This window comes from Mchenga conophoros, linkage group LG3 (genome assembly GCF_057382185.1).
Source record: "Mchenga conophoros isolate Kocher_MC1m ecotype Shallow Benthic linkage group LG3, M_conophoros_male_GT1.1, whole genome shotgun sequence".
NCBI classification, from domain to species: Eukaryota; Metazoa; Chordata; class Actinopteri; order Cichliformes; family Cichlidae; genus Mchenga; species Mchenga conophoros.
The window spans coordinates 83,208,403-83,222,312 of NC_140528.1; the positions used below are offsets into that span (position 1 = coordinate 83,208,403).

The window sequence follows — 13,910 nt, forward strand, 5'->3', positions numbered from 1 at the left end:
GTGTGTCTGTAGGTGGCTGAGGTCATGATGCAGCATCCTTGGATGACAGGTAGAAAGAGTGGGCGGGCGCTGTGAGAATATGTGTTAGTCAAACGGATGCAGGACGCACGTACTCTTTTTAACTTTAAGCACATGCATGCAGATAAGCAGCTAAGATGTTTATGGGCTTATTAAGGACTAAAGCAACGTCTGGAGAAGAGCAGTAATCTAGATTTATAGTAACATGTTTCATGTAGATAAAAGTAAAACCAGAGCTTTAGTGGCTAATTATAGTTGCTGGGTCCTTAAATGACCCTGAGCCTTTTACGAAAGACGTCATCAGTGGAGCAAATTCTCTCTTTTCTAACAGTGGTGGATACGGCTGAAAGAGGCTCGTGGTGTGTTTCACCAACTATTTTTCTTTTCTTAAATTGATTCCCTTCTTTTTCTCTCAAAACCTGAATCATAGGTTAATTAGAACCTGCCAAGCAGGGTTCACATCCTCCTCTTTTGCTCCTACTGAACGCTGCTGCTGGACTAGAGCTGCTATCACGTCCAGTAACTACTGTGTCACTGGGCTCTGTTCCCAAACGTTCCCATGTTGGGAAATCCTGTGACGTGTATGAAGAGACACGTGAAAAAGGCTTTTGTCCAGCATTGCCGTGTCATTTCCTGTCAGTCGTTCTGTCTGCTGGCACATGTTGAGCAGTAACGAGATGTCAGCAAATATCCTCACCTTGATATAATAATGATATTCAGCCCTGAAATGTGTGGCATGTGGAAAAAAGTTTTTGTTCACATAACGCACATTCAGATTACTCAGTGGACATCTCCAGCTATAACTCAGAAACTGAGAAGTTCACGCAGAGATAAAAGAAATTCCAAAAGTGGTGACATAACCTGCTTTTGCACTTCCACGCTACGACAGACGGACTGTGAATAGTAACCAGAATTCCAGTATAGCTACACGAATCTAATGTGGATCAAATTCCAGCTTCCCCTGAGCTGCTGCCAAACAGCTATGAGTCATCCCGTCTTGGCTTCCATGGGAAAAATGAAAAGAAGAAAACCAGAGTGGAAGTGGAGTACAATCATTTATGCAGATGTGTAATTATGTTGTGGTGAGACCTCTACAGTAGCAAGGCTTGTATCTGTTTTCTGATGCAGTTGTACGTTGTGAGATTTTCTGTGATGACCAATAGGAGCACTGATTATTCTGTTTTATCCTGTCAGTCCAGCCTCCTGACTGGTTCAGATCACGATTGTCCCTTCGATTGTCGTGTTTTGTTTTGGGGGCTTTGCTTTGAGTAAAGCAGTGCTGATGTTTGCCTCTCACAAGGACGTGTGGTCTCATGTGCTCTCACCAATAATTTAAATCTGTAGTAATGACATCAAAAATCTGCCTATAACTTCTTACATTTATAACAAAAAAAGATGGCAGACAGTGAAACGACTGTGGATGGTGAGTCATATATAGAGACTGTATATTAATGGCTGTCACACTCTGTGGCCGTCCAAACATGCACAGAAATAGCACAAAGTTTAAAGAGTTTAGAATGTTTTCACTTTTAGTTTTGTTTAGTTTAGCTTTTCAGAAATTCTTTTAACCTCCACACTTTACTTCCGCAACCAGTAAAACCACTCAATAAAACACCCCATCTATAAAACCAGCCTACTGAGTACAGGATCCCACTGCCAAAAACAGATCCTGGGAAGAAGCCACAGTGGGTGTGGCACCACCAAACTGCAAGTCATGGTCTCACCAGAAATCCAACTAGCAATTTCCCCCCAGATAGGATCGACATGTCTAGCATTATAGGCAGCACTAGTGTCTCATTTGCAATCGCTTTAAGGAAGCACTGGTATAAAAACACCGTGTGTGCTTTCGATTTTTCAGCGGTGAAGAATTTGTTTGTACAGACTGGTTTAAGGTTGGTTTCATGCTTGTCTTTGGACGGTGGGAGCCACACAGAAAGAAAAGAAAGGACCCATCGGGCTCATTGATTTGAACCCAGCACCTTCTTGTTTTGAAATACAACATTTCATCAGACCGGCGGTCACGCAGAGCTGAAATTCATCATTCAGAGTGGCACCGGCGCTCTGCTGTGACCGAGCGCTTGCTTTTAATCTACATCCGCTGAATCTAAAAACTAGACTAGTTAGTTTAATCTAGACCAGGCAGGGCATGCATGGACCGCTATAACCAAGGGGCCGGCATCCTCTGTGCCGAGTATGGCCTGGAAGACCTGAGGTCAAAATGGGAGACGCCCCCGAGCGTGGTCGAGACTGAGTAAGAGTGACAGCAAACGAAATGGGTGAAGCGCTTTGAGTGGTCAGAAGAGTAGAAAAGCGTTATATAAGAACCAGTCCACTTACTATTTTACGGTGTCTGGACTCAGTGAAGCCCTTCAAAAAGCAGCTAAAGACCTTTTTATTTCAAAAAGCTTGTATTTAGACCAGGGTTGATTTATTTAGAACTGCATTGTGATTTGTTGTCTGTGAAAAGTGCTGTATAAACACATGTTACTTACTGAAACCTCTGGAGCGATCAGGCTATATTTTTACATCTCAGCTTTCTCATACAGTGAAAAGAGAAAAGCCTCAGTGCTGTGCAGCCTACTGAGAGCGAGCATTTTTCTATGTCAGCTGTGACTCTTCTACTCTTCGTAGCCACGTTCATGGTTTAGAGCTTGACTGCTACCCTCTGCTAAAATCACTTCACAATACTTTAAAAACATTGTCCAGAAAGAGTTTGCCTCTTATTAGAGAGGGAGGACCTCCTGTTTATGACAGGATGCTTCCTGTGATGAGAGATGTTTTATGAGAGGTTTAACTGATGTCTATTTTTTAATTTCACTGGACAAGCTATGCTTGCCATTGCACATTCACGGGCCTTTAAACCCAACCACCGAAACCTTAAAACCACATCTTTACCTTCAGACAGCAGTACCAGAAAAATGTCCTCACAGCGATGTTGTAATCTTCACAAAGATAAGTTGCCAAAAGGAAGGCAGGTGGTTGGATCCCTGACAGCTCCAGTTTGTATGCCAGATTATCCTCGAGCAGTATCCTGAACCCTGAATTACTCCCGGTGTGTTCATCTGAGAGTGAAAGATGTTAACGGTGGAAAGTATGTAGAAAGCCTGTCACCGGAGTCTCTCACCTAAAAGTAAAGGCAGACTATCGGCTGAGAGCATAAACTGAGAAAAGCATTTCTGAAGAATATGCTAAACTTGAGTGTCACATGGGCTCAATCCCAGCATCGCAGCAACAGGCTCTGCAGGCAAAGAGCTTTTATTTCTTTTGACATTCAGGAACATGTGATACTAAATGTTACATTCTGCTCTGTCTCACAATCATAACGAATTTTTCCAAAGATTCCTGGATTCAGACGTGGGTCCAGATTGGTGCAAAGCCCCACCTCTGATGAGATAAACCTGTTGTAAAGAAAATAACTACATTGTAGCGCTAAGTGTTACCTGATGTTGAAGCCATGGAAGAACAAGCGACAGGCTGAGATTATTTGGTAGTGCAGCTCTTCTCTAACCCTCGTCCTGCTGCTTCCTTTGTAGATGATGTGTCTGCTGACAGCAGTGCTGAATTTCCAGACCGGGCATCCATGATGGAGGTGCGTCTGCAGGCACAGGAGGACGAGATCACACTCCTGAAATCCTCTCTGGCTGACGCCCTGCGCAGGCTCCGCATCCACGATCAGGTCCTACAGTTACTGAAGCAGCAGGTCATAGCAGGTGGGTGATGTTAACTGAAAACTGAAACTAGTGTGGCTCGTCCGTCTCCGTTCATATAAAAGTGATTAGACTTGCAGAGTGCAGCTGCACACGCAGAAGAAACTAATAATCCACTTTGATCTACTCAGTGAACCCGAGTGCTGCACGGCTGCTAAGCCAAGCATGCTGCTCAGATTGTTCCAGCAGCAGCAGAAAGTTGTCCTCCAGCTCAGCCAGCGATGGGATCCGGCACCCTGCTACGAGGTACTACACCTTCCAGCCAAGGGCTTAAACGCTCAGGACGAACGACGAGGGGTCGTTGTGTTGTATTAGACAACACGCTTGTCTATTCAAACTGTCGTTGTGCTCATATGTCTGTGTGAACTGCCTGTATGACTGCTTTGTGTTGTTCTCAACCTTTGAACTCTCCAGCCAACTGTCAGACACCACTGTGACCAATGCAAACAGCCAAAGAGGAAGCTCGGCATCCACGGACATCCAAACCGTTCCAGCAACAGTGGACAAGTCGACCCAGACAGAGTCGACCCCGTCAGGCCAGGACTCGGCCCAGGACAGGGTCCCTCTCCACGGACGAGTCCAGAGCCTGCAATTGGAAGATGCACTCGTGGAAGGTCCTTCTGTATCTGAGGGAAACCGGGCCAAACTCCACCGTGTCCCTGGTATGGAAGAGGAGGATGAGGAGCCAGAAGAAGATGAAGGAGGAGGAAGAGGGGAGCAGGAAAAGGACCTAACATGGGCATCATCAGTTGAAGAGCCCATTCAGCCCACCACCATCAGAGGCCTCCAGAGGGAGGACCTCCTGGATGGCAGCTGCTCTCCGGAGGATCCAGGCTCAGCCTCGGCCTCATTCAAATCTTCAGACCAGAACCTCAGCTGCCGCTCTGGACCGCTGTCTCCCATCCACGAAAGAGAGAAGGCTCTGTGCGTGGTCCTGCCTCATTGCCGCGTTCTTTACAACCTCAATCATCTTTCCTTAATCGTTGATTGATTGCATGACTTTTAAGAACGAATCAACACTAACACTGACTTTCCAGATTCTGGCTCTGCAAACCCCAGTTGTGCTGCAGCCCGCTTTATGAACCAGACATCCTCAGGTTTGCAGGGTGTGTCATGCTGCGTTAGAATATGTCACCACCCGGGTGTCCTGTTCTGCTGTCTCGGTCACTAAAGTCCACACGTGCTTTCTTTTCAGTGTGTTTGAACTGGAGAAACACAAAGCTAAAGTCTAACTCATATATCCATATTAAGCTTCAAAGCACCCAGAGATTTGAATCCACTGGAAAATAGAATGAGAAGTAAACAAAAGGCATGTCTGCAAGCTGCACGGTGTATACTCCTGCTGCGTAGCTGCAGAGCGCCTCAAAATGACTCAGTGTCATGATTCTGTATGTGACACGGCGCCAGTAAGGATCTGTTTTTTTCAACTGGGTTTTGCAGATTTGCCCAAACTGTTTCAACAATATTTCACTATAATTAAGCTTGTAATCGCTCCTAATATCTTTGTGATTAAAACATATTCTCTTACAGCAAAGCATGTCTTCCATAAAGGACTACCTTACTAATAGGTGGGGACCACAGGGCAGGGCTCTGCTTTTGTTTACTGCTTTGGTTTACTTTGTTTACTTGTGCATGTGCTCTGTGTTTTGCCCTCCCTCCTTGTTATTCCTTTGAAAGGGTTTCCCAGAACATCAGTTTGACTTTTGCCTCTGACAAAAGCTCATGTGGGCCTCCAGGATCAAACTAGCACAAATTAGTATTCACTGCTTTAGACACATTAAGACTTTCAATATGAACTCAGAAGCTATTTTCACCATTGCAATCCCCTGCAAGCTGTCCAAACGGCATTAAACCTTTAGAATACAGAATAAAGAGTAATTATATTTTCAAATTTCAAATTTTAAATGATTTTGTTTCTGGTTACATTTTGAGAAATTTGGTATGTTGCTGAGATTTCAAACTCAGATGACATTACTACAAATAAATTTCATCTAATCGAATAAATTAGTCAAACTGTTTCATCAGGTCAGCTTCTTCCTCTTGTGTGATTGTTTGCATGGCCTTAACATTGTGTGTGTGTGTGTGTGTGTGTGTTTTAATCTCAATATTAAATGTTACTATTGTGCTTACAAAACTATTTAAACGTAACACTGGATACTTTCAGTTTGTATTTTATGATGTGTTTGTGTTGTAGAGCTCAAAGCAAACACAAGCCGACCTGTTTTCAAAGTGTCTGTTTAGGCAACAAATTGTTCCTTGTAGGTTTAAAAATTTTTAAATCCACACACAAATATTGTTTTTGTGAAGCTACAGAGCTTCTACTAGTTCTGACTGATTGTTTCCAGAATGTCCAGAATCAGAGTTCAAATAATTTGCAGATCAATGGCAAAAAGCACGTTTGTCTCTGAAGTTAGCATAAATTTTCAGTAGCACTGTTTTTACACCTATAAGGAGGTCTTTCACACAATTGGCACAGTGACAGGTGTAGTAGGCGGGGCTTGGCAAAAGTTATTTATCCTTTGATGGAGAATGTAGGTGCAGCGGGGATTTGTGGGTGCTTCGCATGCAGAGGGATAGGTGCATTAAACTGTCTTGAGTCTGTTAAAGCTGACTCGGTGTTTCTGTGACGCTTTAGGGTTCGTAGAAACAGCGAGAAACTAGGGAACCCTGAAAGGCAGAGGAAACGTCTAGACAAGAAGGCAGCATCTTCAGCAAACCTCCTCGCCCGCTCCCCAAGCCTGGAGAAGTGAGCCATCCTGCCATCACTCACTTATGTCACCACACCGCTCGCTTTGTCCCACGGCTGCAGCAGCCTCGCATTAAAGGGACACTTGTTGGAAGTCACCCTGTGAAACACTCATAAATACACATAATGCGATTGTGAAGCAACAGTCTGTGAAATGGCTTCTAATGTCTTGATTTTTCTCTCCGCAGCCGAGCTAAAGAGCTTATCGCCAGTGCAGGTGAGGTCATTGACAGCATCTTCATCAACAGAGGCCTCTGAGCCAAACTCCATACAGGCCCCAGGGTTCAATCAGGAGTCAGCCCACCACCGTTTCACTGAAACGCACTTTGCTGAATTCAAAAACAGCTTCTACGATCATCATTGCATGTTGTTGTGTTTAATTTAGGTACTTTTCCAACATGATGGTCTGGCCTGGCTCCAGTGTTGGCAGGCCTGAGCTGTGCTGTGCTTCTGTACTTGTGACACAGAAACCCCGTTGGTTCACACATGTAGTCATTTGTGTAAAAATGAGTGGATTTCCCAACCAACCACACTTTTGTTTTGCATAGCTTTTATGAGCATTGGCCTTCAGTCTGGTTCTGGTGGTTTAGGCTTCATTCCCTTCACCAATCAGGCTCAGCCACTAGTTTATATCTATTATAGCCCCTTACATGAATAGCTGCGTTGGGGGAGGGGGGGCTTTTGAAGGATGGACCACTTTTAAACCTGTGTAATTTACTTGGACCACATCACATACTTGTTAATATAAAACTCTGACAGTTCTTGACGTAGTCAAATGCAAGAATGCATTTCATAAATTTGAGACTTTAGATCAGGGCGTCCAACTCCAGGCCTCGAGGGCCGCTGTCCTGCAGGTTTTAGACCTCACCCTGAGTCAACACATCTGAATCACATGATTAGTTCATTACCAGGCCTCTGGAGAACTTCAAGACATGTTGAGGAGGTCATTTACCGTTTAAATCAACTGTGCTGGATCAAGGACACATCTAAAACCTGCAGGACACCGGCCCTCCAGGCCTGGAGTTGGACACTCCTGCTTTAGATGATATGAAAAACGTTGTGCTTTGTTCTGTCTCGAGTAGGGCTTTCTCAAACTCTCAGGATCGTTTCCACAGCACTATATCCGTCAGAGTTTGTTTGTTTTTGGGTTTATCATTTTATAGTTCTCTTACCCTTTATGGCTTTTATGTTACAATTTCAATTTTTTTCAATACATGCCAGGTGTCTTCTTGTGCCAGTACAGGATATGATGTCATCGGCTTGTTTGGTTGGTTGGTTGCAGTCAAGGTTACGTTAGCTAACTAGAACCAATAACTCAGGAGTAAACAAGGGGACCTAAACTAAAATTCAAAGCGGGTCACTTTTGTGCCGTCCAACATAAAACATAAAACAATGACTTTTATGTTAAGAAAGCAAGATAAAGTAATCCAATCAGTGAGATGACATAAAAAACTGTCTCCAAATAGTGTGGCATCGCTTCCTCAGAGCCTCTGCCTCATTGGTGTTTTTTATTTTTGTTTTTTTTCTATCGCGCACATCGACCCTTTTTTAACGAAAAGGTTTACATTAACAAATTGATGCCATTTCTCACCAACAATGCTCCATCTGGTGGCAGATGGGTGCATAACATCTATGACACGATAATTTACCGGCACTGGGCAACAATTAAAATTTTAACAGTTAGGTTAAATGACTAGAACTTATATTACTCACTACTGACAACAGCGACGGCTAGTTGTGCATACTATACCTTACACATGGATCCTGGAATAACTAGAACTCCACAAGATCAACACGTGCTTTCATCTAAAATTTGATGGGAATATGGCGAAAAATACTAGAGGCCAACTTTAAGCCTGAGTCCCCATCAAGGGAAGGAATCGTCAAGGAGATGCTGTGTCCCACTGTTGTTCTGCACAGGTCTGAACCGCCTCAGTGAGGTCATTAACAAGACTGGTTTCAGATACCGACTATGACATTATCCACTTCCTCTACATGAATGCCATGAGTGAGCAAGACATCGGCTCACTGATCCACACCACTTTATTCTACAGCAGTGGAATCTCATGCAAACTGGAGAAGTGTAGCTGGATGGTAAGAAAGCGAGGGAAGGTAGTGAGAACTGAGGCGATTACACTACCAGAAGGAAACGGTGTAAACATCAAGGACAGCCTCAAGTACCTGTGAATCCCACGGGCAAGTGGGAACCATGAAGAGGCCGCTAGGAAAGCCGCATCCACCAAATACATACAGAGTAACCCAAGTCCTCAACTGAATTGGAAGAACAAGATTTAGGCAATAAATGCCTACGCCCTGCCTGTCATCGGATACTCTGATTGGATAATAAAGATGAGGAAATTCCTTACCGTGCATGTAGAGTTTCAGTCCAGCATCATGAGACTGTACACTAAGCACAAGGTTGGAGGTCGAGGACTACTGAATGTGAAAACCATTATCCAGGATGAAACTGATGGAAAGATCCGCACATCAGGAACACAACGGATGCTGTGTTTGGTGAATACAACTGGCAGCAGAAATCTGAGAAAGAAAATCAGAAATTACATTGCAGATAGAAAAAGTGTCTGTTACTGAGAAGCCTGCCAGTGGCTGGACAAAGCTGGACTGAAAGACAGCACAGAGGCACTAATCATGGCAGCACAGGAACAAGCTCCAAGCACAAGATCCATAGAGGCTGGGGTCTGTCACAGCAGGTAAGACCCCGGGTGCAGGCTGTGCAAAGATGAGACAATCCAGCACCTAACAGCAGGGTGTAAGATGCGAGCAGGCAGCGCATACTGGAACGCCATAGTATTATACAAGAATACAGGAATGTATTTCATGCCGAGTATGGCCTGGAATTCCCGAGGTCAAAATGGGATCCGAGAATTACTGAGCTAAGATTATGTGGAACTGGAGATAGTAGTTTTGGGCAAGCAGAGGAAGACGACTGCAGTGAGATGACTCCAGAATCACCATACCAACAGTAAAGTTTGGAGGCGGGAACATCATGGTGTGGGTCTGTTTTTCAGCATACAACACTGGCACGCTTCATTGAAGGAAGGATCAATGGAAAAATGTACAGAGACATTCTTGATTTAAAAAGAAAACCAAGCTGCTGCCAGCTACCAGGATGATGAAGATGAGACCAGGGTGGTCATTTCAGCAAGACAATGACCGCAACCAAGCCCCACACAGCCAAGGAAACTGGATTTATTTGAGAGAAGATGAAAGCTGTAGATATTTTCAATAAAAACCTTGCTACAGTGTGATGTTACCAAACAAAACTGTGGCTCCACCGTCATGCACTTACACAGGAACTGTTGTATAGCTGCCGGCACTCCAAACTGTTCTAGCGTTTTCTGGTCAGTCAGACAGAAAGTTAGTCGGTCTCAACATTCACATGTCGTTAAGCTCATCCTTAATGTTTTACTTTACTTTGAGTCCCATAGAAACCGGCCAAGAAAACATGATTCAGCGTGGATTCTAAAGTTTGTGGGTGTAACTGATGTTAACGGAAGATTTAACCCTCTGAAATGTCTAAAGCTATAGTAGGCTATAAAGCTATAGGTCAGCTGTGATTTAATGCACAGGGGATCTATTTGTTCGTCTGGCTAACCTTTATTTTTTCTCATTTACACACAGGATCCCCTGGCTCCAGAAGAGGAACCTACAGCCAAGGTAAACCTGCTCTTATGCAGCTTTATGTCTTCATCGTCTTTCATGGGGAGGTGGACAGGCTGCTTTTCCAGGAGTGTCTCACTCCCATTCTTGCTGCTGCTGCCAGTTGGCAACTGAGAGCTAGATTTTTAAAAATCAAATTATTCTAAAAAAGTAACCCAAGAAGTTTGGAACTGTGACTCACTCTCGCTCACTTGAGGAAGCAGACCGTTGACGACTTTTGGGTGAATTTTCTCTGCAGGGCTGTGTAGACAGAGGAAGCCCACAGATATCTCACACAGGCCCCACTTGGTTGTGCAAACATCACATTTCTTTATGGGCGAGCCCACTACGGGTCCCACGTGAGTTTTCTGTGATTAAGAACAGTTTGGTGATGAATCTGTGACACAAACCCATTGTTTGTTTTTCAGGACAGTCAATCAAAATGTTTATCCGAGGCCGACCCATTACCATGTACATCCCCTCCAACATCCAGAACTACGACGAGCTGAAGATGGAACCTCCCTCTGAGAGACTGGAGCTGGACTGGGTGTATCCTTCCACAATGCCACGTATTTGCGAGGGTTGTTACATTCAGACGCTGCTGGTTTTACCAGGACTAATGCCTCGTATGGCCTATACTGGTCTGGGTGCAATGGTTATAGCTGGCCTGCTCGAACTAAAGCAAGGTTCAGCAACACAGTTTTGTGTGTGATTTGTTTCTTTCTTGTATCTTGTTGTTACCTTAACGCTGTTCTGCTAGCTATGGTTACCGTGGACGGGACGGTCGAGCTAATCTGTATTTCCTCCCGACGGGCGAGGCAGTGTACTTCATTGCCTGTGTGATTGTGCTTTATCACATCAACAACCGCACACAACGGCACTATCGTAAACACACAGACTGCGTCCGCTGGTTAGTGGAATGAAGCTAATGAATAAATCATCCACATGTTGAAATCGAACTTGGCAGTTCAGCTGACTGATTAGCTACATAAAGTATTTGCCCCCTTCCTGATTTCTGTGTTTTGTATATTTGTCACGCTTAAATATCTTAAAATGGGAAAGAAATTTTACTATTAGTCAAAGTAAGTCCAAAATGTAGTTTTTAAATGAGTATTTAACTAATTAAAAACCTATTCAGCAGCTCTAGTCTGAGGCCCGGAGGAAGCTAAATCCAGCTGTTTGCATCCGTGATCTCATTCTTTCACCTTTAAAAGAAGTAAAATAAACAGTGTTAACAAAAATAGATTTTTAAGACCTGTTTCACTCTGTTAGACAGATGGTTTCTTAATTCAGCAGGTCTGTTGTTATCAGCCTGGGTGCAACTAGTGAAACTGAGCTCAGCTTTTATGAAGTACTCCTGGTCTACGGTGGTCAGTATCTATCGAAAGCGGTGCAAGGAAGGAACTGTTTTGATTAGTGTGAGACTAGACTGATTGCAGATATTTGTGGACAGAGGTCTGTGTGACCTGGTAACAGAAAAACACTTGTGTGTATCGGGAACAAGAGGGAAGCTACTGTCTGCTTTAACCTGCTTCTGAACTCAACTCCATTCCTTGGATTATCACTTGAGTCAAAGTATTTGCACTGCAGATTTTGGAGGGGATAAGCGTGCTGGCGTGCTACTGCATGGCACTGCACCACTGCACCAAAATATGTGATTTTGAGATTTCTTTTAAGAGCCAAGTTAAAATGGGAAACAAGTATGGTAGCATGTGAAGCAGAGACCAGCTGGCAGAAACAGTAGCTGAAGGGTATCATGTAGGTCCATGTGACAAAAATGTTTCATTTGTCTTTTGCCACAAAGTCCATGTTCAAATTGTGCATCCATGCATCATATTTGAAGATTGTATCAGCTATTTACCATTACAACTCTACACAGCTGCAAATGTCTGTTTCTTGACAAGGTTAAAATATCAATACTACAGTCTAAATATCAGGAGAGCTTCTCTTCAAAAACAGAGTATAGACAGGCTAAAGTTGTTCACTGGATGCTATTTGTGCCAAAAAGACAGCATTTAACCTTTGAGTCATTCTCATCGTGCTGCAGCCAAATAAACCTCTGTGACCAAACACAGACGGCACTGTTTATTTGACCGTAAGCACATGTTTGTCATTTTGCCATGATGGATGCAACCCACCACCCTCATGTTTCTGTGCAGCAAACTTGCAAAAGCTTTACACAGAAAATGTCTTTCTCTGCAGTCTCACACTCCATCCTGACAAAGTGCGAGTGGCATCTGGCCAGACAGCAGGGGTGGATAAAGATGGCAAGGTGACTATTGCTGCCCTTAAAATAACACAGCTTGCATCCATAGTTTGAGCGTCACAAGTTAAAAGATGATCGAACTTTTTAAATGATATCAGGAATTGAGATGTGCGGAAACATTCAGTACAGCTTGGTTAACTTTGCAGCGAGTGGCAACAAACGAGTAAGTGATGTTTCTGTGTCTGCGGCAGCCTCTGCAGCTGTGTGTTTATATTTGGGACTCCACCACGCTGGTCACCCTGCAGCAGATCGGACCGGGGACCTTCCAGAGGGGAGTGGGATCAGTGGCATTTTCATTTGCTGTGAGTTGATTGCATCCTGGAACTTCATGTGTTTCCATTCACTTTAACAAGAGCAAGTAGATTTATTTGCCTTAGATTCAGCATGATTTTGGCCCCGCCCCTCCCTGAGCCTGGGTCTGTCAGAGGTTTCTTCCTGTTAAAAGGGAGTTTTTCCTTCCCACTGTCGCCAAAGTGCTGCTCACAGGGGGTCATATGATTGTTGGGTTTTTCTCTGTATGCATTTTTGTAGGTTCTACTTTACAGTATAAAGCACCTTGAGGCGACTGTTGTTATTTGTTGCTGTGTAAATAAAACTGACGTAAAGACATTATGTAATTCTGCTTTCTTTTTTCTGGTGGTGTGTTTTAGGACGCTGGATCATTTCTGTGTGTCATTGATGACTCTAATGACCACATGCTGTCACTGTGGGATTGCACGAAGGGCACCAAGCATGCAGAGATCAAGGTAACGGGAAGACGGTCAACGTCAGGTCCTAATGAGTTTGTTATTGCTTTAACCACCGAATCTATTCAGTAGACATACTGATGTTAATCTTTGACGGCACTCAGATGTTAGAATAACAGCAGGTTATTTCGTTTGAGTGTCGTACATTAAAGACAAATTGATGAAAAGACTCACTGGCAGTTGTTGCAAACACTTGATTGTAGTTATTAAGTGAAGGGGGCAATTATTTATGTAGGTGTAGACAGATTTTGTTCTCTTGTGTAATATTTATAAATATGTGTTTGATGGCATGAAAGTGTCTCTTGAAATCATCAGCGCTTCATCCTGTAACGCAGTGACAGGTACTCGGGTACTGTAGGTCCTTTTTCTCTGGAGATTGTGGGGGGCGGGGCGTTGGCAGCCACGTCTCCCCTCTGCTGTTATGGGCTTTAATCCCAAAATGCCTCATCTTCCCCGGGACCAGTTTCAGCACGTCTGTCATGGCAGCAGTGTAAATGTTTCATACGTGGGCTCAGTGCAAATACTGCATAGGATGGTGTTTGAACTTGTTTGTCACCTCAGGAGAAGAATTGAATGGGCTCGTTTAAGAGCTCCCAGGATCTTCTGTGGCACGTAGCAGGCTGCATGCATGGGCTGAAAACACCGTGTCAACATAGGATTCACAAGTGGTCAGAAAGTCGGTTTATGTGGCCCAAAATGCAAAACTCTGTTTATATTCTTTAAAATACTTAATGTGGTAGTTTGCTCTATGCATGAAACACAAGTGA

General features: G+C 43.9%; 1 protein-coding gene across 2 annotated transcripts in view; it reads left to right on the forward strand.

Annotated features, from left to right (window-relative positions):
• Window positions 1–13,910, forward strand: part of eml3 (EMAP like 3) — a 32,557-nt gene that overhangs the window by 4,995 nt on the left and 13,652 nt on the right. Inside the window, exons 2-12 of one of the 2 annotated variants that reach the window (XM_085267531.1) lie at window positions 3,552–3,728; window positions 3,857–3,971; window positions 4,140–4,649; window positions 6,361–6,471; window positions 6,660–6,688; window positions 10,114–10,149; window positions 10,560–10,680; window positions 10,892–11,041; window positions 12,334–12,403; window positions 12,589–12,699; window positions 13,048–13,143. In XM_085267531.1, the coding sequence (XP_085123657.1) occupies window positions 3,552–3,728; window positions 3,857–3,971; window positions 4,140–4,649; window positions 6,361–6,471; window positions 6,660–6,688; window positions 10,114–10,149; window positions 10,560–10,680; window positions 10,892–11,041; window positions 12,334–12,403; window positions 12,589–12,699; window positions 13,048–13,143 (1,526 nt within the window). The remainder of the gene's footprint in view (window positions 1–3,551; window positions 3,729–3,856; window positions 3,972–4,139; window positions 4,650–6,360; window positions 6,472–6,659; window positions 6,689–10,113; window positions 10,150–10,559; window positions 10,681–10,891; window positions 11,042–12,333; window positions 12,404–12,588; window positions 12,700–13,047; window positions 13,144–13,910) is intronic. The other variant, XM_085267532.1, reaches the window with a different exon arrangement.